This window comes from Moschus berezovskii, chromosome 17 (genome assembly GCF_049115385.1).
Source record: "Moschus berezovskii isolate FMDL1 chromosome 17, NW_MosBer_1.0, whole genome shotgun sequence".
In the NCBI taxonomy this organism is placed as follows: domain Eukaryota; kingdom Metazoa; phylum Chordata; class Mammalia; order Artiodactyla; family Moschidae; genus Moschus; species Moschus berezovskii.
In genome coordinates, this window is record NC_142476.1 from 50,609,976 (window position 1) to 50,635,302 (window position 25,327).

At 46.7% G+C, this 25,327-nt stretch overlaps 1 protein-coding gene across 1 annotated transcript in view; it reads left to right on the top strand.

Annotated features, from left to right (window-relative positions):
• TNFRSF1B (TNF receptor superfamily member 1B) overlaps positions 1-7,883 on the top strand; it is a 35,605-nt gene extending 27,722 nt beyond the window's left edge. The window contains exons 9-10 of the mRNA XM_055419609.2: positions 2,110-2,317; positions 5,243-7,883. Coding sequence (XP_055275584.1) covers positions 2,110-2,317; positions 5,243-5,523 — 489 coding nt within the window. The 3' untranslated portion in view covers positions 5,524-7,883. The remainder of the gene's footprint in view (positions 1-2,109; positions 2,318-5,242) is intronic.
• Positions 7,884-25,327: the final 17,444 nt, after the last annotated feature.

A 25,327-nucleotide genomic window follows, 5' to 3' on the forward strand; every position in this document is an offset into this window, starting at 1 on the left:
TGGCACCTGAGTCCTTCCTGTGTTCTCCACCTCTGACCCCACCTCCCCGGCCCTGCCAGGCTGCGTCCTTGTAGCACTCATTCGCCTTAGTTCTCAGTCTACCCTGGACCCTGTCATCCTGGACAGGGGGTGAGAATGTGGCCCCTCGGTCTTTTTCTTTCTAGAATCCAGTGATCACCCAGAACCCTAAGGCAAAGGCTTGTGTACCTGACCAGTTGTAGACAGGAGCCAACCACCTCAGAGTGACATTTCTAGCACAGGTGTCTGAAAATGGGGCACCTTTTCTGAGCTTCCAGGGACAGAACCCCAAGAATGATGTTGTAGGTTTTAGCCCAGATGCACCCTGTCCTAGCTATGTGACCTTGGGCAAGTAACTCAACCTCTCTGGGCCTCGGCTTCTATATCTGCAAAGCGAGGATAACATTGGGCTGTATAGATAATGTCTGGAAGGGCTTCAGCACAGTGCTTGGCATTGGATGGATTCAAGTGTCAGCTAATATTTTATTATGGTGTTTGTTGTGACTTGTGTTTTAAGAGGAAAAGATGGAGAATCACAGAACAGTTTGGGGAAGAGAATCTGCAAAGGGTCGCTGAGACAGCAAGACAGACCCCTAAGTGAGCGGACTGTCTACACTGGATTGAGGGCCAGCAGACTTTTTCTGTAAAGGTCCAGATAGTCAATTTTGTAGGCTTTTTGGATCCTCTAGCCTCTGTTATCATTTTTCAGTTCTGACATTGCACTGGGAAAGTAGCCACAGACATGACATTAACAAATGGGGGTGGCTGTGTGGCAAGCAAACTATATTTATAGACACCAGTGTTTGAACTTCATGTAACTTCGTATCATGAAATATCGTTCCTTAAATATTTTTTCAACCATTTAAAAATGTAAAAACCATTCTTAGCTCACAGCCTGTACAGAAACAGCAGCAGACCAGACTTGGCCCATGGCAGTAGTTTGCTAAGCCCTTATTTTTTTAGAAAAATTTATTTATTTCGACTATGCTGGTCTTTGTTGCTATGCATGGACTTTCTCTAGTTGCGGAGACTGGGGGCTGCTCTCTAGCTGTGGTGCTTCGGCTTCTTGTTTTGGTAACTTCTCTTATTGTGGAGCATGGATTCTAAGCACATGGGCTTCAGTAGTTGTGGCTTGTCGCTCTGTGGCATGTGGAATATTCCTGGACCAGGGATCGAACCTCTGTTCCCTGCATTGGCAGATGGATTCTCAACCACTGGACCACCAGGGAAAACCCTTGATGGGTGCTTAATATGGAACAGGCACTGTTGTTAGTGCTTTACAAAACTTCAGTCATTTAGTCTTCCCAATAACCCTGGCAGGTAGCTTTATTATTCTCTCATTTCTAGAGGAAAGAAAACAGAGGAACAGAGAGGTCAGGTAACTTGCTCATGGTTGCAGAGCTCATTAGTGATGGAGTCATGGTTTGCACACTTATGGTCTGGTTCCAGGGTCCACGCCCTTGGCTGCTAGGCTGAGCTGCATCACCCCATGACCTTCAGTTCAGTTCAGTTCAGTCGCTCAGTCGTGTCCGACTCTCCACGACCCCATGAATCACAGCACGCCAGGCCTCCCTTCCATCACCAACTCCCGGAGTTCACTCAAACTCATGTCCACAGAGTCGGTGATGCCATCCAGCCATCTCATTCTCTGTCATCCCCTTCTCCTCCCGCCCCCAACCTTTCCCAGCATCAGAGTCTTTTCCAGTGAGTCAACTCGTCTCACGAGGTGGCCACAGTATTGGAGTTTCAGCTTTAGCATCAGTCCTTCCAATGAACACCCAGGACCCCATGACCTTAGGAGAGTCATTTTCCTTATCTGGGCCTCTGCTTCTTTATGCAAAATGAGGATGAAAACCCTGCCTCACCTCTCAGACTGTTTAGTAAGCAGGGCCATGTGGCCCCTGCCCTCCTAGGGCTCACACTCCAGAAGTTAATTACAGAAGTCACAGAGAATCACATGTCCTAAAAGTGCTGTGCATGGAGAGATGGTGCAGAAGTGCCGTGTAAACTGTGAAGTGCTGATGGTGGTGAGAGGGACCAGGGGGCGAGGAGCCAGCTGATGGGCTCCCCACCCCTCTCCTCCCCATGCAGCCACACCTACCCGCCAACAAGACCCAAGGTGCCCCAGGCCCTGAGCAACAGCACCTGCTGACCACGGCGCCAAGCTCCAGCAGCAGTTCCCTGGAGAGCTCGACCAGCACCACGGACAAGAGGGCGCCCACCAGGTCCCAGCTGCAGGCGCCAGGCATGGAGAAGGCCAGCACTTCGGGGGAGGCTCAGAGCAGCTGCAGTAGCTCGGGTAAGAGGCAGGAGCTCCCCCGCCCCTGCCCCCGGCTTCATCCCCTGCGGCAGCCCCCCCCTGGTTTCTGTCTGAGCCAACTAGTCCTGGGCCGCCCCTGCAGGACACTGGATGCCCTGCACCACCAGCCGGGGCTCCCCTCCAGCCTCCCGTCCACCACCCTCTCAGGCGCAACTGAACCACAGGCTTCTTTCTGTTTTTGGAGCCCACCAAGTCCCTCCAACCCTTGCCCTGTGTGTTCTCCCACACACAGAAGAAGCACCCTCCCTTCTCAACCATTTCAGATTGTCCTTTGAGTCCCTGGTATCCAGGCAGGGAGTCTTCTTATAGAATACATATAATATGTAAAATGGCATATAACAATATTATATTTCAATGCTATGTTCTTTAAATACTGCATATCATATATTAAGAAAATATTGATCTATATTAATGTTATATAAAGTATATTATATATAGCACATAATATAATATGGCTTCCCAGGTGGCTCAGTGGTAAAGAACCCTCCTGCAAAGCAGGAGACACAGGTTCAATCCCTTGGTTGGGAAGATCCTCCTGGAGAGGGAAATGGTAACTCACTCCAAGTATTGTTGCCTAGGAAATCCCATGGACAGAGGAGCCTGGTGGGCTACAGTCCATGGGGTCGCAAAGAGTTGGACATGACTTAGTGACTAAACAATAGCAACAACGATAATATGATATAATATATATAGATATTATATTTATATGATTGTTATATCACTATATTAGTATTCTAGATTAATACTATATACAATATAGACAATATAGCACAAATTGCTATATTAATATTATAATGTCTCAATTATATAATATTTGTTGTATATTATGTGTTATATTGTATTTTATATAGGATATTACTATATATGGCATATATAATATATTTATTAATACATGATATCGATATTGCATTTTAATATATCATTATATTATGCATGTTAAGCCACTTCAATTATGTCTGACTCTGCCACCCCATGAAGTGTAGCCTGCCAGGTTCCTCTGTCCATGGGATTTCACAGGCAAGATTACTGGAGTGGGTTACCATTTCCTTCTCCAGGGGAATCTTCCTGATCCAGGAATCAAACCTGAGTCTCTTGCTTGGCAGGCGGATTCTTTACCACTAAGCCACCTGGGAAGCCCCTATTATATATTATAGTTATATTATTTCTATATAGTACTTTGTGTTTCCTCATCTGAGGCCCAGAGATTAAACAGCTTATTCAAGGGCACACCCAATAAACAGCAGAGCCAGAAGTCACACCTGGGCTCTTAGGGGATAGGGTTGGGCTGAATGAGTGGATGAGACCCCTGGTCTCCACCTGCTATGCCTGTTGTCTGGTCCCTTTGGGACCGAGGCATCAGGTCTGTGGAGCCTGTGTGGGGTCTGGAGAAGCCTGTGCCCTGCTTACAGTCTGCATTTTGCCCTGGACCTGGTCTGTGACTACTGTCATCCCTGGCGGGCATTGGCAGTGCCCTCATTGGACAAGGTCCCTGGGTGGAGTCCTGCAGAAAGCCTGGGGCTTCCTTGGGCATGTTTTATACTGAGAGGTCAAGCCTCCTGGCCTGCATCTCCCCTCTCACCTGGCAGCGCTGGCTGGCAGGTCAAGGAATAACCGTGAACTTGGGTCATTCCTAGATGCCTTCCCAGCAGTTCTGGTGCTGTGAGCCTCAGCAGGCTCCTTAACCCACCCAGCCTGAGTTTCCTGGTCTAGAAGTGAGCATGGCATCTCCTAGGCAGGACTCGACAGCCTTCCCTCCCTGCCACCTGACTTGGGGACTGGCTGGAAACTTCTAGTTTCCCATCATAGCCCACCCTCCTCAGTGTGAGGCCTCGTCAGCGCGCCCACCGCAGCCTGAGAGCTCTCCAGTGAAGGATCGGGTCAGTGCCTGCAACATAGCCAGTGGCCCAAAACGTTTGTCAAGTGAATAAATGCGATCCAAACATAAACTCTTCATCTTTGCCCACCTTTAGATTCATCTTCCTGCACTCTTAGCGACACCTCTTCCACACCCAGCGTGGTGTGGCTTCCTCTTTGGAGACTTGTGTCTCTGTCTGCCCACCCCATCTACCCTGTGTCTCTTCTCCGTTCCCCTCCTGAATCTCTGGGCTCTGCACCCCACTTCTCTTCCTGTCACCCAGCACCTCTCCCCACTGTGGGAGCAGGTAAACCTCAGGTCTCTGCCCCCGCCTGCTTCCCCGTCTGCCCCCTCAGTGTCTCATTCACGGTATGCAAAGGCCATGGTGATGCTGGGTGACATTTGGGTGCCATGAAGGCACGGTGTGGAAATTTCCTTCCACCCTGTGATTTCAGCTCCCCATCCCCACCCTTGCTTCTTTGGGGCTGCGTTTTTTCGTTTTTTGTTTTGCTTCGTTAATGCTTTTTATTTGATATTTCTATTTTTTTAAGTCTTTTTTTTTTTTTGCAGTGAAAAAAAATTGGGGGTATATCAATATGGATACTTTTTCATTTCTATTGGGGTATCACAGTGTGATATTTTCAGGTGAACAGTGAAGGGACTCCTCCATACGTATACATGTGTCCATTCTCCCCCAAAGTCCCCTCCCATCCAGGCTGCCACAAGTTCAGAATCTCTGATTCTTTGTGGGGAGTGTGTTTTGTTCTTCAAACACCTTCGCTTGCCTTATGTGGTTGGCGCCTTCCATCTATGGGGTAACTCGGGCAGGATATTTGTATTTGACAAATGAAGAAACTGAGGCACACAAAGGTTCAAGCAGCTTGTCCAAGGGTACACAGCAAAGCTGGGCTGGCACAGGGGCCTGTGCTCCTGGCCCGGTGCTCTTTCCCCGTGTTTCTGAATCTGCCTCTTGGGCAGGAGACAGGCTGTGAAGACACTCCTCTCTCCAAGAATCCCCCACCGACTGCTCTCTCCTGTCTTCTGTTTAGCAGAGGCATCTTCTGGTGGCCATGGGACCCAGGTCAACGTCACCTGCATCGTCAATGTTTGCAGCAGCTCTGATCACAGCTCGCAGTGCCCCTCCCAGGCCGGCTCCACAAGGGACACAGACACCAGCACCCCCAACTCCCCGAAAGAGGAGCAGGTCCCCTTCTCCAAGGAGGAACGCCCCTTTCAGTCCCAGCCGGGGGCTCCAGAGACTCTGCTGCAGGGCCTGGAGGAGAAGCCCCTGCCCCTTGGTGTGCCTGATGCAGGAATGAAGCCCAGTTAACCCGGCTGGCCATGGGCTGTGTCACCGCTGAGCGGGGGCCAACCTCTGGTGCTTCTCCGCTCCTCCCCTCCCCCAGGACTCTGGCTCTTTCTGGGCCAAATTTCTTTGTGCACAGCCTCAGCCTTCCTCTCACCTGCAGGCAGAAGAATGAGGCAGGGAGAGTCATGATATGTCCTGTCTTGGTGTGTATCTAACTTGGAAGGCTGGCGGACACAAATGTGCTGGGCAGCCGGGGACAAGCCCTTGCCTCTCTGAGAGCCGCCCCCCAGCCGGTCTTGCAGTCTTGGCTTCTGGAGCCCTTGTTATTTTGGGGTTTTATTATTATTATTTTTTAATCCCTGGACTCTACTCAACTCTGGCTTCTTGTCAGGGAGAAAGGATGCTGTGTGTATCAGTGGAGAGAGATAGTGGAGAAAGGACAGGACTTTAGCCTGAATGGGAGACTGCAGGATGGTCCCAGTGGGGGTGGACATGTGTCATTAAGTCAGATGGTTCTATGCGGGGAGAGGGTGGTGACCCCTATAAGGGTCAGGACCCTGGGCAGCACCACCTCCAAATCTACTCCTGCTATCTCCATCTCATACCATGGGCTAAAAACTGGATGCCCAGAGGGCCTTGGCAGGCAGCCTTCTGAATGAGTGCTGTGACCTGGTTAAGATGCCAAACCTCTAACCGGAAATCTTCCAATTTAAACTTGTGGCAATTAAAAAAAAAAAAAAAAGCACCATGGTGCAGACAAACAAGCCACAGTGTAAGAAAGCCAGACTCAGAGTTTGCATCCTCTGCCTTTGACTTTCGCTCCCATTTACCCACAGTGCCAGCTTCCCCTCCCCCACTGTCTGGTGTGGGGCTCCAAGGCCACACCTTTTCCTATCAGGGAATTTCAGGAACTGGAGATGATTGAGGCCCCGCAGCCATCTCCTCCTACCTCAGCCTGGACCTTCCTCTTTTGCCTCCCGAAGCGGGTACCTGTTTCCCTCGATGTCCTCTCCCACTGTGCCTGAAGTCCCAGGTCCCAATGGAGCCTCAGAGCCACTTTGGTACTGTGCCCGCTGAGACCCTGGGTGGCCATGAGATGCTGAGAGCAAGGCTTGTGTCTGCGTGTCTGTGTTGTATGTTGTGATTCTGTGACCCACATTGTCAGGTCAAATGGCCTTCCGGGAACTGAAGTGCTGAAGCCAACACTTGGGCCGACGGATTCTTCCCCATTAAGGAGTCCCCCCACTCCCCCAAATATGTGCCCAGGCCCTGCAGATGATGGACAAGTGAGGCCTTAGCCAGATTCTGGAAGGAAGGGGGATGGGGGCCTCCTTGAGAAGACAGCTGGATCCCACATACTTGGATCCGTTGTTGAAACATTCCACTGAACTTGAACTTGGCAGCTGAACTTTTAGAGGGTAGGAGAAGCTCAGCCATTACCCTGGAATGAAGAAAGGCTTCCCACGCTGGGGGATCAAGATGTCCCCGTGCCTGGACTGGCCAGAGCCTCCAACTGCATTGGACCCTTTACGGCCGTGGAGCACTTCTGCCCCCTGGTGGACTGTTCTGGGAGGACCTCAGACTTCCTTGCTGTCACCCCACAGAGCGGGGATGAATTAGGAGACTTTCTGGGTGTGGCCTCATTTTATTACCAGAGTGGCCACTAGACCCTTGGTCAAAATCCGTCGACCCCCTCCCTTGAACAGGAACTCACATATACCTTTAAGTCACAGGGTTGGGACACGAAGAAAGAAACTATAGGAAGAGAAAAATACAAACTGAATAGAACCAGCTGAAACCAAGATGGAGATGCATCTGACCTCCAGCAGACCCTGAGTCTCAGTTGACACTGATTTTACTACATGAGCTACTAAATGACATACCTACTGGTCGCCGTGACCAGGAATCACTGACCAAAAAAGGACAGAAAAGAGGTGGCACCCTGTTTCTAGGAAAACCCTGCCTCTTCCCCAGAAAACGAGAGCATCTGCCTCCCCATCGTTCCTTGCACTCTTCCCCGCCTTGTTCTTAACGGCAAATCTGGCTCCCATTAAGACGAGAAGTTTGTTTATGAACGGTTAATAAGTTCCCACTTCTCCATTCTCTGACCAATGAATAAAACTTGGGCTGCTGTAATCTCAGCTTCCATTTTGGGTTTGCTTTTGTGAACCCAAACAGAAAAAGAACCTTCTCTGCCAAGGTAGGGGGCCTTGGCCAGGCTAGGCCCCATGTGCTGGGGGGAGTCCACTTGACTTAACTGATAACAATTTTCCCAGCTCGTGGGCTTGTGTTGATCCCAAGGACAAGGAGAGTTTGCACTGTATGTATCCTGGACAGCATTCCTGCTTATGAATAAAACTTTTATTTGTTTTTTACTTTGACTGCTGGCTCTGTCTTCAGGTCTGAGCTGGGGTATGTCCTTGGCCCTGGTGCCTGTCACCAAGGTAAGGGGGAGGATGGGTCTTGGCCACTGGAGTCTGGTAAGTCCTTTCTGTGCTGGACCCCAGAAGCACCCATGTTACAGCTGCCCTTGCCGAGAGCCTGGCCACTTCCTCAGGCATGGAATGGACAGTGCTTTTTGTCCAGAACTACCCAGCTGGCCTCCAAATAGGCCCTCAGCACACATCCCACCCATCACCTTGGTCTCCTCAGCCCGCCCTTGGGGTCGGGGTGGTCTCTGCAGGTCTGCTCACGCATGTGCAGCCCCCTGCTCACTCAGGGGTACAAGACTCTGGCCTCCAAGAGGTGCCAGTCACTGGGTACTCCAATTGTAAGCAGATAAGTTAGGGCTCCTTGGAGAAAGAGAACCAGGCATGGCTTTCTTGACAGAAGAGAAACCATTTTGTGAGCTTAAGGCTAGCCACAATGCTTGTGCTTGAACCGGCCTAAGGGAACAGAAGAATGGAGAAACAAAGGACTGTTACAGGGCAAGAGAAATGACAATAGCAAAGATGATGTACCAGTTCTAAAGACACCCATTTTCTGCTTAGCCTGAAATGCTCAACCACCAGATCAAACAGAACCTGAGAGATGATGATGTTGACCTTTTCTGACCATTGTGACTTCAATCAACTTAGACTCAACTTAAAAACTTAGACTCTGCCTACAACTCAGGCCCCTTCATGAGTATATATATGTGACTTTAGCTTAAAACTTCCCCAAGTTTTCTATTCAGGGGGACATTACCTGTGAAAAGATCTCTGGTGTTCTCCTTACTTACTGCAAATAGTCATAAATCCTTCCTGAGACTTCTCTGGCGGCCCAGTGATTAAGCCTTCTAACTCCCAATGCAGGAGGTGCAGGTTCAATCCCCAGCTGGGGAACTCAGATACTGCATGCCACTCAGCACAGCCAAAAATGAACAAATGAAATAAAAGGGAAAAATTGAAGTAATAATAAATACTTCCTTCTGACCTTTGACTTGGTTGTGTCTTTTGGTTCAACACTCACCAAGAGGCAAACTCAGTTTTTGGGTAACAAGCTGAGCATGGGGTCTGGAAGCAGAGGAGGGCCCTGGCCACAGCCAGGGGCTCAAGGGGAGGGCTCCTAAGACATGAGCAGGAGTTTTACAGAATAAAGGATTCAGAGGTGGTTGCCAGCAAAGGGGTTTCCTTATGTCAGGGCCTGAAGGGGAGTGACTCTGGCCCATGAATTCATTCAGTCTCCTTCCCTGCTCTCTGACACTCCCTCACCAGACCCGTTTTTATTGTTGGTGATTTCTTGGCCTTCCTACTGATGCCAAACACTCAGCCTCTGTGCACCAGTGCCAAATCAAATCAAAGAGTTTTGGGTGAAGTAGAAAACAATAGCTTTATTGCTTAGCCAGGCTAAGGGGGACACAGCCAGCTCATGCCCTCAAAACTATGTGTCCCCATGGTGTGGGAGGGATTTGGTGAGGCGTTTATATCAAAGGTTCAAGTGTGGGGTTGCTGATAATGTCCAGAGTATGTGAAGGGCCTACATTGCTTTAATCTGGTCTTTGGTGGTCTCCTGATAAATTTCTCTGATTCTCAAAGTTATCAGACTGTGACCTTCTCTGGAATGAAGAATGCTTCATCAAGTGAAAAGCGAAAGTATTAGTTGCTCAGTTGTGTCTGACTCTTTGTGACTGCATAGACTGGAGCCTGCCAGGAAGAACTCTGTCCATGGAGTTCTTCAGGCAAGAATACTGGAGTGGGTAACCATTTCCTTCTTCAGGAAATATTCCCAATCCAGGGATAGAACCTGAGTCTCCGGCATTAAAGGCAGATTCTTTATCATTTGAGCCACCAGGGAAGCCCTCATCAAGTAGTTGTTATCTTCCATTTTGGGGAGTTTTAGTTCCGTGCTAAGTCACTTCAGTCGTGTCCGACTCTGTGCGACCCATAGATGGCAGCCCACCAGGCTCCGCCGTCCCTGGGATTCTCCAGGCAAGAACACTGGAGTGGGTTGCCATTAAGTGCTCAAAATATTGTTATATGTGTCCCTTGAGGTGGAACCAGGACTCTGCTCCAAGGCTGAACTAGTGTTTCTTGACTACTCCTCCCTTGTCTCTGCATCCTGTCCCTTCCTTGATCCAAAACTGAACCTACCCTTTGGAACTGAGGGAAGGTCATGGAGGCTGAAGCATGTTCCCTATAAATAAGAAACAGGGGACACAGAAAGGTTTCTGTGCCCAGGAACCTCACAGGTTTCTGCTAGGTTGGGATATGTGGCCAGGTGCCACTCTGTCTCAGAAATTCATACCCCAGAACAGGGCTAGGCAAACTTTTCTTATAAAGCACCACATGGGAAATATTTTAGGCTTGGGGAGGGGGTGGGCTTATGGTTTCTATCACCACTGCTCAATGCTGCTGTTAAAGCATGGAAATAGTCACAGATGTTACATCAAAGAATGGGTATGTGGAGTGTTCTCTGTTACTGAGTCCAAGCTCACTCTGCTCATTACATATGTGCATGCTTAGTCGCTCAGCTGTGTCTGACTCTTTGCAACTCCATGGACTGTAGCCCACCAGGCTCCTCTGTCCATGGGATTCTCCAGACAAAAATACTGGAGTGGGTTGCCATGCCCTCCTCCAAGGGATCTTCCTGATTCAGGGAGTGAACCCATGTCTCTTGTGTCTCCTCCATTGGCAGGCAGGTTCTTTACCACTAGTGCCACCTGGAAAGCTCCTGCTAACCAGGCAACAGATCTGTTAACTGAGAAAAGAGGTGTTGAGGCAAGGAGTAAGACTCCATTTGGAAAGCTTGCTGATTAAGAAGACAGCAGACTAATGTCTCAAAATAACCATCTTCTCAGGGTCTGGATGCCAGATTCTTTTATAGAATAGAGATGAGGGTGGGGAGGTGAGGAAGTAAAGTAAAAAGGCCATTAATCTTGCAATTTTGCAAATATCTCTTGGCCAGCCCTAGGGAAAGAATGTGTTAATCTCTTCCTTCCAAGAGTCATCAACAGGTGGACAGGATCCTGAACAAAGGCAGTTGTTTTCATATTCAGGCAGAGTCAGGTTTCCCTGAAGCAGGCCATTATGTATAAACATTATCCTTATAGTGAACAAAAGAAACCAGAAACAAAGGTTAAAGTGAAAGAAACAGATCCAACATGGAATCAGTTCTTCCCTATAACATTTCTACAACACCAAGCAGCTCCCCAGTTCTCAGTGGATCAATGAGGTGTTCTACAAACTGAGCTCAATTCTGACACTCTCTGCCTGGAGGCAGTTCAGACCCCACAAGGTTAAGAGCTCAGTCCCACTAGATGCCCCCACTTAAAATGCCAATCTCAAGTCCAGATAGTCACCTGTGCTTCTTTCTATTGGCTCTAAGTCACAGGTTTCCGCAACTTCCTCTTTGGGTTCAATCATTTGTTAGCATAGCTCACAAAGCTCAGGGACCATTTTTCTTATGTTTCCCAGCTCATTATAAAGGATACAGATGCACAACCAGATGAAGAGGTACCCTGGGTGAAGTCCAAGGGGTCCTGACTAAGGAGCTTTTGTCACCTTGAAACTGGGGATCCATCGTCCTCCTGCCTGGGTACCAACTTGGAGGCTTATCAAGTCTCATTTTTCAAGAGGTTTTTTGGAGCTTGATCTGTAGACCTCTCTTCCTTTTCAGAGGTCAGTGGGTGGGGCTGAAAGTTTCAAGCCTCTGGTCACTTGGTCTTTCTGGTGAAAGCCCCAACCCAAGGCTGTCTAGGGATCCCACTGTGAGTCATCTCATTAGCATAAGCTCAGGTGTGCTCAAAAGGAGATCCTTGGGACTGTTGGCTTAAACAATAGTTACAGCCTGGATGTTGAGTTGAGTTCAGTTCAGTTCAGTCACTCAGTCGTGTCCGACTCTCCGCGACCCCATGAATTACAGCACGCCAGGCCTCCCTGTCCATCACCAACTCCCGGAGTTCACCCAAACTCATGTCCACAGAGTCGGTGATGCCATCCATCCACCTCATTCTCTGTCGTCCCCGTCTCCTCCCGCCCCCAATCCCTCCCAGCATCAGAGTCTTTTCCAGTGAGTCAACTCGTCGCATGAGGTGGCCAAAGTATTATAGCTTCAGCTTTAGCATCAGTCCCTCCAATGAACATCCAGGATTGATCTCCTCTAGAATGGACTGGTTGGATCTCCTTGCAGTATAAGGGACTCTCAAGAGTCTTCTCCAACACCACAGTTCAAAAGCATCAATTCTTCGGTGATCAGCTTTCTTCACAGTCCAACTCTCACATCCATACATGACCACGGGAAAAACCATTGCCTTGACTAGATGGACCTTGGTTGGCAAAGTAATGTCTCTGCTTTTTAATATACTATCAAGGTTGGTCATAACTTTCCTTCCAAGGAGTAAGCGTCTTTTAATTTCATGGCTGCAATCAGCATCTGCAGTGATTTTGGAGCCCAAAAAAATAAAGTCTGACACTGTTTCCACGGTTTCCCCATCTATTTCCCATGAAGTGATGGGACCAGATGCCATGATCTTTGTTTTCTGAATGTTGAGCTTCAAGCCAACCTTTTCACTCTCCTCTTTCACTTTCATCAAGAGGCTTTTGAGTTCCTCTTCACTTTCTGCCTTAAGGGTGGTGTCATCTGCATATCTGAGGTTATTGATATTTCTCCCAGAAATCTTGATTCCAGCTTGTGCTTCTTCCAGCCCAGCGTTCCTCATGATGTACTCTGCATAGAAGTTAAATAAGCAAGGTGACAATATACAACCTTGACGTACACCTTTTCCTATTTGGAACCAGTCTGTTGTTCCATGTCCAGTTCTAACTGTTGCTTCCTGACCTGCACACAGGTTTCTCAAGAGGCAGGTCAGGTGGTCTGGGATTCCCATCTCTTTCAGAATGTTCCACAGTTTATTGTGATCCACACAGTCAAAGGCTTTGGCATAGTCAATGAAGCAGAAATAGATGTTTTTCTGGAACTCTCTTGCTTTCTCCATGATCCAGCAGATGTTGGCAATTTGATCTCTGGTGCCTCTGCCTTTTCTAAAACCTGCTTGAACATCTGGGAGTTCACGGTTTACATACTGCTGAAGCCTGGCTTGGAGAATCTTGAGCATGACTTTACTAGCGTGTGAGATGAGTACAATTGTGCGGTAGTTTGAGCATTCTTTGGCATTGCCTTTCTTTGGGATTGGAATGAAGACTGACCTCTTCCAGTCCTGTGGCCACTGCTGAGTTTTCCAAATCTGCTGGCATATTGAGTGCAGCACTTTCACAGCATCATCTTTCAAGACTTGAAATAGCTCAACCGGAATTCCATCACCACCACTAGTTTGTTAGTAGTGATGCTTTCTAAGGCCCACTTGACTTCACATTCCAAGATGTCTGGCTCTAGGTCAGTGATCACGTTATCGTGACTATCTTGGTCGTGAAGATCTTTTTTGTACAGTTCTTCTGTGTATTCCTGCCACCTCTTCTTAATATCTTCTGCTTCTGTTAGGTCCATTCCATTTCTGTCCTTTATCGAGCCCATCTTTGCATGAAATGTTCCCTTGGAATCTCTAATTTTCTTGAAGAGGTCTCTTGTTTTTCCTATTCTGTTGTTTTCCTCTATTTCTTTGCATTGATCACTGAGGAAGTCTTTCTTATCTCTCCTTGCTATTCTTTGGAACTCTGCATTCAGATGCTTATATCTTTCCTTTTCTCCTTTGCTTTTCGCCTCTCTTCTTTTCACAGCTATTTGTAAGGCTTCCTCAGACAGCCATTTCGCTCTTTTGCATTTCTTTTCCATGGGGATGGTCTTGGTCCCTGTCTCCTGTACAATGTCACGAACCTCCGTCCAGAGTTCATCAGGCACTCTATCAATCAGATCTAGTCCCTTAAATCTATTTCTCACTTCCACTGTATAATCATAAGGGATTTGATTTAGGTCATATCTGAATGGTCTAGTGGATATTGAGAGTGATTATTCAGCAGAAATTTTTAGGATTTAAGCCCTGAAGGCAGCATCTCAAGTAACACTGAGCAAATTGCTCTGCAGAGATGAGGGGAGGAGCCAGGTTATACAGAAGCTTTACAACAAGGGGCAGGTAGTCTGAACATCAAATAATTATTGTTAATTAAAGAAAACCAGATATCCCAAGTTAAGGAACTTAGTGGTTTTCTAGGTAAGGAAAGATGAGACAGTCTGGGCTCACTGAAATCGTTCCTTTCATATGCATCTCAGCTATCTGGGGTCAGTATTCTGCATTTTTCACATTCTGAGTTCCTCAGTGCTCACTGTAGGGAGTGGCTGCAGCCTCATGGCTGCCGGATCCCGCAGGTATTCTCCTTCCTGGGAGCCCTTCAGTTCAGTTCTGTTCAGTCGCTCAGTCGTGTCTGACTCTCTGCGACCCCATGAATCACAGCACGCCAGGCCTTCCTGTCCATCACCAACTCCTGGAGTTCACTCAAACTCATGTCCACAGAGTTGGTGATGCCATCCAGCCATCTCATTCTCTGTCATCCCCTTCTCCTCCCGCCCCCAACCTTTCCTAGCATCAGAGTCTTTTCCAGTGAGTCAACTCATCACATGAGGTGGCCAAAGTATTGCACTCAGGAATTCACACTTGGAGGACTGGAATTGCTGATGACTGTGACATCCTTGTTTACTGATACGGCAGGAAGTATTTCGTTTCTCAGGACTTCCCTGGGGATTCAGTAGTTAAGATTCCCTGCTTCCAGTGCAGAAGGCACAGGTTCAACACCTGGTAAGGGAACAGAGATCCCACATGCTGTGCAGCCAAAAAATAAAAATAAATGAATAAATACCTTCTTAAAAGGCAGAGGGAGGGTCCTTATGAGTAAATAAAGATGCTTCTATCATTCAAGAAATTCCAAGGGTTTTAGCAGCTCTGTGCCAGGAATCAAAGACCAAATATATATCTTATTATATCACAAGTGTGACTATATTCCAATAAAAGCTTACACTATTTGGCCTGTGATTTGCTCCAAAATCACTGCAGATGCTGATTGCAGCCATGAAATTAAAAGATGCTTACTCCTTGAAGGAAAGTTATGACCAAACCTGATAGTATATTGAAAAGCAGAGACATTACTTTGCCAACAAAGGTCCGTCTAGTCAAGGCTATGGTTTTTCCAGTGGTCATGTATGGATGTAAGAGTTGGACTGTGAAGAAAGCTGAGCGCCGAAGAATTGATGCTTTTGAACTGTGGTGTTGGAGAAGACTCTTGAGAGTCCCTTGGACTGCAAGGAGATCCAGCCAGTCCATTCTAAAGGAGATCAATCCTGGGTGTTCATTGGAAGGACTGATGCTAAAGCTGAAACTGCAATACTTTGGCCACCTCATGCGACGAGTTTACTCACTGGAAAAGACTCTGATGCTGGAAAAGGTTGGGGGCGGGAGGAGAAGGGGACAACAGAGAATGAGATGGCTGGATGGCATCACCGACTCTGTGGACATGAGTTTGAGTGAACTCCGGGAGTTGGTGGTGGACAGGGAGGCCTGGCGTGCTGTGATTCATGGGGTCGCAGAGAGTTGGACACAACCGAGCAACTGAACTGAACTGAACTGAACCCTGCCCCAGACCTTGTCATTATGGATAGCCACAGCCACAATCCCAATTTCAAGCATCCCACTCTCCCTTGCCTCCACCCCCACCCCCACCACTCTTCTCTTTTTCCCTCACTGGAACCTGCCCTCCATTAATCCCACCACCACTCATCCCCTCCTGTCTTACTTAGCATAAGCACTATGGTCAATCATTTAGTCCTTTGTATGCAACCTTGTTACCCCAAAACTGGGTTTGCCTCTTAGCTCTTGACACCCATCCAGTCAAAAGGCACAATCAAGCCAAAGATCGGGCAAAGGAAGGATTTATGACAACTTGCAGTAAGAAAGAACATCAAGGGCCTGTCCCAGAGCAATGTCTGTCTCCCTGTACAGCAAAATTGGGGAAGTTTTAAGCTAAAGGTACATGCGTATCGGGCAGTAGGCAGAGTCCAAGCTTTAGCTGATTGAAGTCACAAGTGTCAGAAAAGGTCAGCAGCATCATCATTTAGGTCCCTGTTGATCTGTTGGTTGAGTGCATCTGGTTAATCTTTGCCACTGAAACAGAACTGGGGGTCTTTAAAACTGATGTATTATCTTTGCTATTGTCATTTCTCTTGCCGACTGTTTGTTTCTGCATTCCTTTGTTCTTTTAAGATCATTAATTACTGAGACCAGGCAAGAAATACTGGAATAGGGTGGCATTTCCTACTCCAGAGAATCTTCCTTCCTGGGCACAGAATTCTCAGTTTTGTAAGATGAAAAGAGTTAGGGAGATGGATGGTGGTGGTGGTTGCCCAACCCGGTGATGCTTTTGAACTGTAGTGCTGGAGAAGACTCAAGAATCCCTTGGACTTTGAGGAGCTCAAACAAGTCCTAAAGGAAATTAACCCTGAATATCCATTGGAAGGACTGATCCTGAAGCTGAAACTCCAATACTTTGGCCACCTAATGCAAAAAGCCAACTCATCTGAAAAGACCCTGATGCTGGAAAAGATTGAGGGAAGGAGGAGAGGGGGATGACAGAGGATGAGGTGGCTGGATGGCAATACTGACTCATTGGACATAAGGTTGGGCAGACTCTGGGAGACAGTGAAGAACAGGAAAGCTTGGCGTGCTGCAGTCCATGCGGTTGCAAAGAGTTGGACATGAATGAACAGCTCAATAACAATGACATTAGTGGCTTAAAACAACATAAATGCATTCTCATAAAGTCTAAAATCAAGGGGTCACCAGGAAGGCTAGGCTCTAGGGCAGAATCTGTTTGTGGAGGCATGAGGGGAGAATTCATTTCTTTGCCTTCACCTTCTGGAGGCACCTGCATTCCTTGGGTTGTGGCTTCCTCCTCCATTTTCAAAGCTGGTAGTGTAATACCTTCTGTAGTCATTACACAGGTAATCTCCTGCCTCCCACAGGTGATTACATTCGGCCCATAGGGATAATTCAGTATAATCTCCCCATCTCAAGATCCTGCCAGGTAATTCACAGATTTCAGGGATGCAGATGTCAATGACTTTGTGGGAGCCATGATGCAGTCTCCCAACCACCATCCACACACTTTTTTAGATAGACTGTTTCACACCCTGTCTTCTCTTCTCAAACCTGTGACCTCACCCCATCATTACCAGCCATTGGTTACCTGGCTGCCTATTTCAGTAAGGGGATAAAATAAACACAAGAGCGCATCCTCAGGCTCTCCCACAACATCAAGCCGCCTACCTGCCCAAGGTCTCAGCCTTCTCCCCGGTGACTGTATAAACTCCCAGGCTGCTTGTGAAGGGCATCCTCCTCTCTGCTCTGGATCTCAGCGTCTCTCCCAACTCAGGGACATTGCTCCAGCATCTCTCCCCTCTCCCTTCTTTAGCATCAGCTTCCTGGTCTCCTGGGACTTTTCTGACTACATACAAACATACCAGTGATCCTCCCACTTAAAAAACAACTTACTCCCCTACACCCAATAGAAGGGCAAACGTTAAAAGAAGGAAAGAAAGAAAGGAAAAAATGAAGGGGGGAAAAAAGAAAGGGAAGAAGAAAGAAGGGAAGGAGAAAGAAGGAAGGAAGAAAGGAAGAGAGTATAGGGAAGGATGTCAAGAAATTGGAACCCTTCTGCACTGCTGGTGGGAACTTAAAATGGTACAGTGCTAGGAAATACAGTATGGAAGTTTCTCAAAAAAACCCAACAACATGGAATTGCCATATGATCCAGTAATTCCAATTATGGTTATATATCGAAAAGAACTGGAAACAGAGACACACATACTCACATGCCAGCATTCATTGCAGCATTATTCGCAATAGCCAAAAGGTGGCAGCAGACCAGGTGTCCACTGGTAGATGAGATATGATGGAGTATTACTCAGCATTAAAAAGGAAAGAAATGCTGACGCACGCTACAACATGAATGGACCTTGCAGAAACTATGCTAAGTGAAAAACGTCTGTCACAAAAAGACAAATACCGTACGTAGGATTCCACTTACATGAGATACCTGTGTGTGTGTGTAAGTCGCTTCAGTCATGTCAGACTCTTTGTGACCCTATGGATTATAGCCTGCCAGGCTCCTCTGTCTGTCGGGATTCTCCAGATGAGAATACTGGAGTGGGTTGCCATTCCCTCCTCCAGGGGATCTTCCCCACCCAGGGATCGAACCCATGTCTCCTGTGGCTCCTGCTTTCCAGGCAGATTATTTACTGCTGAGCCACCATGGCGGAGAAGACAACGGCACCCCACTCCAGTACTCTTGCCTGGAAAATCCCATGGGTGGAGGAGCCTGGTAGGTTGTAGTCCATGGGGTCACTAAGAGTTGGACATGACTAAGTGACTTCACTTTCACTTCTCACTTTCATGCATTGAAGAAGGAGATGGCAACCCACTCCAGTGTTTTTGCCTGGAGGATCCCAGGGACGGGGGAGCCTGGTGGGCTGCCATCTATGGGGTCGCACAGAGTCGGACATGACTGAAGCCACTTAGCAGCAGCAGCAGAACCACCAGGGAAGCCCATGAGATACCTAGCATAGTCCAGTTCACAGGGACTGAAAGTATGATGATGGTTGCCAGGGGCTAGAGGGAGAGGGGTATGGGAAATTAATGTTTACTGGGTACGAGTGTGCATGTGTGCTCAGTTGTGTCTGACTCTTTGCAACCCCATGGACTGTAGCCCACCAGGTTCCTCTGTCCAGTGAATTTTTCAGGCAAAAAATACTGGAGTGGGTGGCCATTTCCTACTCCAGGGGATCTTCCTTTCTGGGTATAGAATTTTCAGTTTTGTAAGATGAAAAGAGTTAGGGAGGTGGATGGTGGTGATGGTTGCTCAGCAAGGTGAATGGGCAGGCATACCTTGGAGACAGTGCAGATTTGATTCCAGACCACCATGATAAAGTGAGTCACATGAATTTTTTGGTTTCCTAGTGTATATAAAAGTTGTGTTTGCACTATACTGTAGTTCATTAAGTGTACAATAGCATTATGCCTAAAAAAACTATGTACACACCTTAATTAAAAAATACTTCATTGCTGGGACTTCCCTTGTGGCCTAGTGTCTTAGACCCTGCACTCCAAATTTGCTCCCTCAAATACCGGGTTCGATCTCTGGTCAGAAAACTAGATTCCACATGTTGCAACTAAAGATCCTGTGTGCCCAATGAAGATGGAAGACCCCACGTACCACAACTAAGACGCAGCACAGCAAAATAAACAAGTATTTTAAAAAATACTCTATTGCTAAAAAGTACTCTATTGCTAAAAATCTGAACCTTTAGTGAGTTGTAATCTTTTTGCTGGTGGAAGGCCTTGCCTTGACGTTGATGGCTGCTGACTGATCTGGATGGTGATTGCCTAGGGTTGAGGTGGCTGTAACAATTAAAAAAAAGAAGATGACAATGCAGTTTGCTGCGCTGATTGACTCTTCCTTTCATGGTCAATTTCTCTCTAGCATACAAAACTGTTTGATAGCATTTTAGCCACAGTAGAAATTCTTTAAAAATTGGAGTCAATCCTATCAGACCCTACAGCTGCCCTATCAACTATGGTGTGTAAGAGTCTAAGCCCTTTGTTGTCATTTCAGTAATCTTCATATCATATTCACCAGCAGTAGATTCTATCTCAAAAGACCACTTATTTGGCTCATCCGTAAGAAGCAAGTCTTCATCCATTCAGGTTTCATCATGAGATTGCAGAAATTCACTCACATCTTCAGGCTCCACTTCTAATTCTAGTTCTTCTGTTACTTCTACCACATCTGCAGATATTCCTCCATAGAAGCCTCAGATCCCTTGAAGTCATCCATGAGGACTGGAATCAACTTCTTCCAAATTCCTGTTAATGTTGATATCTTGACCTCGTCTCGTGAATCATGAAGGGTCTTAACAGCCTCTAGACTGGTGAATCCTTTCCAGATGGTTTCTTAGCTCATTTTGCCCAGATCCATCACTGGACTTATTATCTATGGCAACTAGAGCTGCACATAATATATTTCCTAAATAATAAGACTTGAAAGTTGAAATTACTCCTTGATCAGCGGACCACAGAATGGGTGTTCTGTTAGCAGTCACGAAGACATTGATCTTCATCAGGGCTTGTGGGTGACCAGGTGCATTGTCAAGGAGCAGTAATATCTGAAAGGAATCTTTGTTTCTGAGCAAGAAACTTCAACATTGCGCTTAAAATATTCGTAAACAATGTTTAAACAGGTGTACTGTCTCCAAGCTTTGTTGATCTATTTATAGAACACAGGCAGAGTAGATTTGGCATAATTCTCACTGACTTTAACCTAAAGTCATCAGTTATATTAGCCCCTAACAAGAGAGTCAGCCTCTCCTTTGAAGCTTTGAAGCCAGGCACTGACTTTTCTTCTCTAGCTATGAAAGTCCTAGATGGCATCTTCTTTCAGTCCATCCATCCATCCATCCATCCTTCACATGCTCAGTCATGTCTGACTCTTTTGTGATCCCGTGGACTATAGCCAACTAGGCTCCTCTGACCATGGGATTTTCTAGGCCAGAATACTGGAATGGGCTGCCGTTTCCTCCTCCAGGGGATCTTCCCGACCCAAGGATTGAACCTGCATCTCCTGTGTCTCCTGCATTGCAGGCACATTCTTTACCGATTGAACCATCAGGGAAGGCCCTTCTTTCAATAGAAGGTTTTTTCATCTGTGCTGACAATCTGTTGTCTAGTGTAGCCATCTTCGTTTATTATCTTAGTTATATCCTCTGGGTAATTTGCTGCTTCACCTTGAACTTTTATGGTATAGCAGTGGCTTCTTTCCTTCAACTTCATGGACCAGGTTCTTCTGCCTTAAACTTTTTTTCTGCAGCTTCCTCATCTCTCTCAGCCTTCCTAGAATTGATGAGAGTTGGGGCCATGCTCTGGGTTAGGCTTTGGCTTAAGGGAATGTTGTGGCTGGTTTGATCTTCTATCTAGACCACCAAAACTTTCTCCATTTCAGCAATAAAGCTGTTTCACTTTCTCCTCATTCATGTATTCACTAGAGTAGCACTTTTCATTTCCTTTAAGTATGTTCCTTTGCATTCACAACTTGGCTAACTGGCACAGGAGGCCTACCTGCCTGTCTCAGCATTTGACATGACTTCTTCACTAAGCTTCATCATTTCTAGGTTCTGTTTTATGACAGAAGTGTGGGGCTTCCCCGATGGCTCATCGACCTGCCAATGTAGGAGATGCTGGAGATGCCAGTCCGATCCCTGTGTCAGAAAGATCCCCTGGAGGAGGAAATGGCAACCTACTCCAATATTCTTGCCTGGAAAATCCCATGGACAGAGGAGTCTGGCGGGCTATAGTTCATGGGGTCGCAAAAGAGTCAGACCCAACTGAGGGACTAAGCATGGAGCACCAAGAGACGTGTGACTCTTCCTTTCACTTGAACAGTTAGAGGCCATGGTAGGGTTATTAACTGGCATGATTTCAATATTGTTGTGTCTTAAGGAATAGGGAGGCCCAGGGAGAGGGAGAGAGACGGGGGTGGCTATCTGGTTAGTGGAGCAGTTAGAACACACACAACATTAAATTTTCCATCTATACATGCATGACTTGTGATGCCCCCTAAGAACTACTATAGTAACATCAAAAATCACTAATCACATTTCACCATTGCTGCTGCTGCTAAGTCACTTCAGTCGTGTCCGACTCTATGTGACCCCATAGACGGAAGCCCACGAGGCTCCCCCATCCCTGGGATTCTCCAGGCAAGAACACTGGAGTACAAACATAATAATAATGAAAACGTTTGAAATATTTAAAGAATTTTATTTTATATTTTTAGCTGCGCTGCATGGCTTGTGGGATCTTAATTCCCCAACCAGGGTTTGAATCCAGGCCCTTGGCAGTGAAAGCATGAAGTCCTAACCACTGGACTGCCAGGGAATTCCCAAAGTACTTCAAGAATTATCCAAATGTGACACAGAGACATAAAGTAAGCAAATGCTGTTGGGAAAATGGTATGGATAGACTTGTTAGACACACAAGATTGCCGCAAATCTTCAATTTGAAAAAAATTAAGTAACTGTGAAGCGCAATAAAATGAAGTGCAATAAAACAAGGTGTGCCTGTACTTAATGCTACTGAGCTGTTCACTTAGAAATGATTAAGACGGCAGATTTTATGCAATGTGCATTTCATTACAATTACAAACAGCAAAAACCTTCTTGAAAACAATTCTCTCTCCAGTTACTGTCAGATTTCCCTGTTACTACTTCTTCTTTTTTTTAAAAAAAAAAACTTTTTGTTTTGCACTGGAGTATAGCTGATTAACAGTGCTGTGAGTTTCAGCTGGACAGCAAAGGACTCAGCCATACATGTACATATATCCATTCTCCCCCAAATTGTCCTCCCATCCAGGCTGCCACATAACATTGAGCAGAGTTCCCTGTGCTATACAATAGGTCCTTGTTGGTTATCCACTTTAAATATTGCAGAGTGTACATGTCCATATCAAACTCCCTAACTCTCCTTTCTCCCCATCCTCTCCGTTGGCAACCATAAGCTCTCTAAGTCTGTGAGTCTCCTTCTGTTTTGTAAATTCATTTGTATTATTTCTTTATAGATTCCACATATCATATGATATTTCTCCTTCTCTGTCTGACTTACTTCCCTCAGTATGACAATCTCTAGGTCCATCTGCATTGCTATAAATGGCATTATTTCATTCTTTTTAATGGCTGAGTAATATTCCACTATATATATGTACCACATCTTCTTTATCCATTCCCCTGTCGATAGACATTTAGGTTGCTTACGTGTCTTCGCTACCGTAAACAGTTCTCAGTTGTTCTTAACAGCAAGACATTGTTTATTGACAATATTGAAAATGTCTGTTGACATTCGCTGTCTCCAATTTATCTTCTCCCATTTTCTCTTGAGCTCAATCCACTGAAGCTGTGTCCATCTCATCACTAGAACTCTTAATGGCCAGGTTGCTGCTCACACTAACCCTGATGCTCACTTCACAGAGACATTCAGGGCTCCTCTCACTTCCTCTGTGGGCAGCGTTTGATCCAAGTGACCAGTCCCTTCCATGAAACATGCTCCTTGCCTGCTTCCAGGAGCACACATGCCCTTGGCTTTCCTGTCATCTCAGGGGCTCCTTCTGCCTCCATCGCTGCTTCCTTCTCATCTCAACTCTTTGTGTCTTCTCCATCTCCCACTCCCTCCCCTGCAAGCCCCACACAGCTTCATGGCTTTAGGTACCACAAATGCATCCTGCCAGCTCCCAGAGTTTGAATGGATGAATGTTTCCTGGGCTCCTACTTCATGGCAGGCTGAAGATGCTGTAGGTGCTGGGATACAGCAAGTACAAAGCAAAGGGTTGGGAAGAGAGACAATAAGAACACACACACACAATACTTCAACAAAGATTAGGAGTACTGGAGTATTAGATGTTTCTTAAGAGCATCTAATCTACTTTTTCTTTGCACCAGTCAGCATTTCAGGATAGAGCTCTCATTCCCACTCACGTTTTTTGAGTACTGCTCTTAAGGACAGTACACCTAGCTCATTAGCTGTGGCTTGGCCGTAATTAATGGGTAGTTGTGTTTTCTAAAACTGGATTCATGCACACATCCAAGCCACATTAAAATTTCAACTGAGACAGGACTTCCTTGTGGTCTAGTGGTTGAGACTCAGTGTTTTCAGTGTGGGCGGTTTGGGTTCAACCCCTGGTATGGGAACTAAGATCCCACGTGCTATGCGGTACAGCCAAAATGACATAAAATAAAATAGCCTATTCCCAAATTTACTTAAAAAATTTCAACTTAAAATCTCTACAAAGTCCTTTTCCTTTCTATCTGAAGAAAATGAAGCTAGTCACAGAGAATAGATAGGTGGGGGGTTTCCACTGTCCTGCTAAGGTGGGCAATGGGCAAAGGGACTCATGAAAACGTATAGCCAGTACAGAGACAGGGCCAGACCTGACTTTTGGAAATATGTCTTCAGGTGTTGAGGGGGGCAATGAGTGGAAAGTGGGGCTGTCAGGACTGGGATGCTAATCCTGTCCGTGGCTCTCATGCCCTTTGGTTACTGGGAGGTGGGCTGATCCCTCCTAAAGCCCCCTTGTTCTGGCTACTTTGGGAAGATGACTAGGGAAGGGAAGATTGGAAGCGAAGACACCAGGCATGTGCTGGTTGTGTAACAGGGAAGAACAAATCTGATTCCTTAATTGGATCTGTTTCTTTTACTTTAACTGTGTATTTTATTGCTTTGCTATAAGTTGAGAATGTTGCCTACTGAAATATACATGATAGCCCATTCTCAGGGCTCTCATCTTTAATGGTATAAGTCTTTTCCATTCATATAGAGATAAAAAGTTGCAGAACATAAAATAACATTTGTCTTGTTGGAGGTTTATAGGAACATTGTGACAGGACCTACATGGACAGCTGCAAGAACAAAGGATTCCCTCCCCTTTTAGTATAAAAGAGGCCTGAGCCTTAACTTGGGGAAGATGGTTCTTTGGGACACTAGTCCACCATCTCCTTGGTCTGCTGGCTTTCTAAATACAGTTGCTATTCCTTGCCCAAACAACTCGTCTCTCAATTTATTGGCTTGTTGTGCAACGAGCAGTATGAGCTTAGTCTGGGTAACTGCTGTTCTCCACCCACTCCTCCAGTCCTCTTTCCACCCAGCTCTGTACCCTCTTCAGACTGAATCGCCAGACCCTTGCCTTCCAGCTTCCAGCAGCGTTTGCCCTTGGGAAGGCAGTAGCAGGAGCAGAGTGGGAGGAAAGCACTGGCCGGCTGTATTCCCTCCTCCACACACCCTTTCAGTGTCTTCTAACCATATCCACTCTCTCAGCTTGCTTTACTGCAGCCACTCCCTCTCTGTCCCCACAGCTCCTCCCCGTGTACTTAGCCAGGTCCCTGGATTTTATTACTGCTGCCCTTTGCTCTGCCAACTGCCCTTCCCTTAGTTTGCCTATGCCCTATTTACTTCCAAGGGGCACCACATCCCTGACAGTTCTCACTGCAAATTTCCCTGGCCTCCACTGTGCAGGAGCCTCCTAAGTTCCCATCCCGGGTTCAGTTTCACTGTCTACACAATGGGGGTAATAACAGGTGATGTGATGTGAGAGGCATAAAGGAAAACTCTTCCCACGTGTTGCCTCTACTCTCAATACTCCTGACATGGTCACCAAATGTGGATTTTTCCCCCTCCCCCACACCAAAAAATTCAGTGACACCAGCTGGGTGTGCTACAGTTCAGTTCAGTTCAGTTCAGTTCAGTCCAGTTGCTCAGTCGTGTCCGACTCTTTGCGACCCCATGAATCACAGCACGCCAGGCCTCCCTGTCCATCACCAACTCCCGGAGTACACTCAAACTCATGTCCACAGAGTCGGTGATGCCATC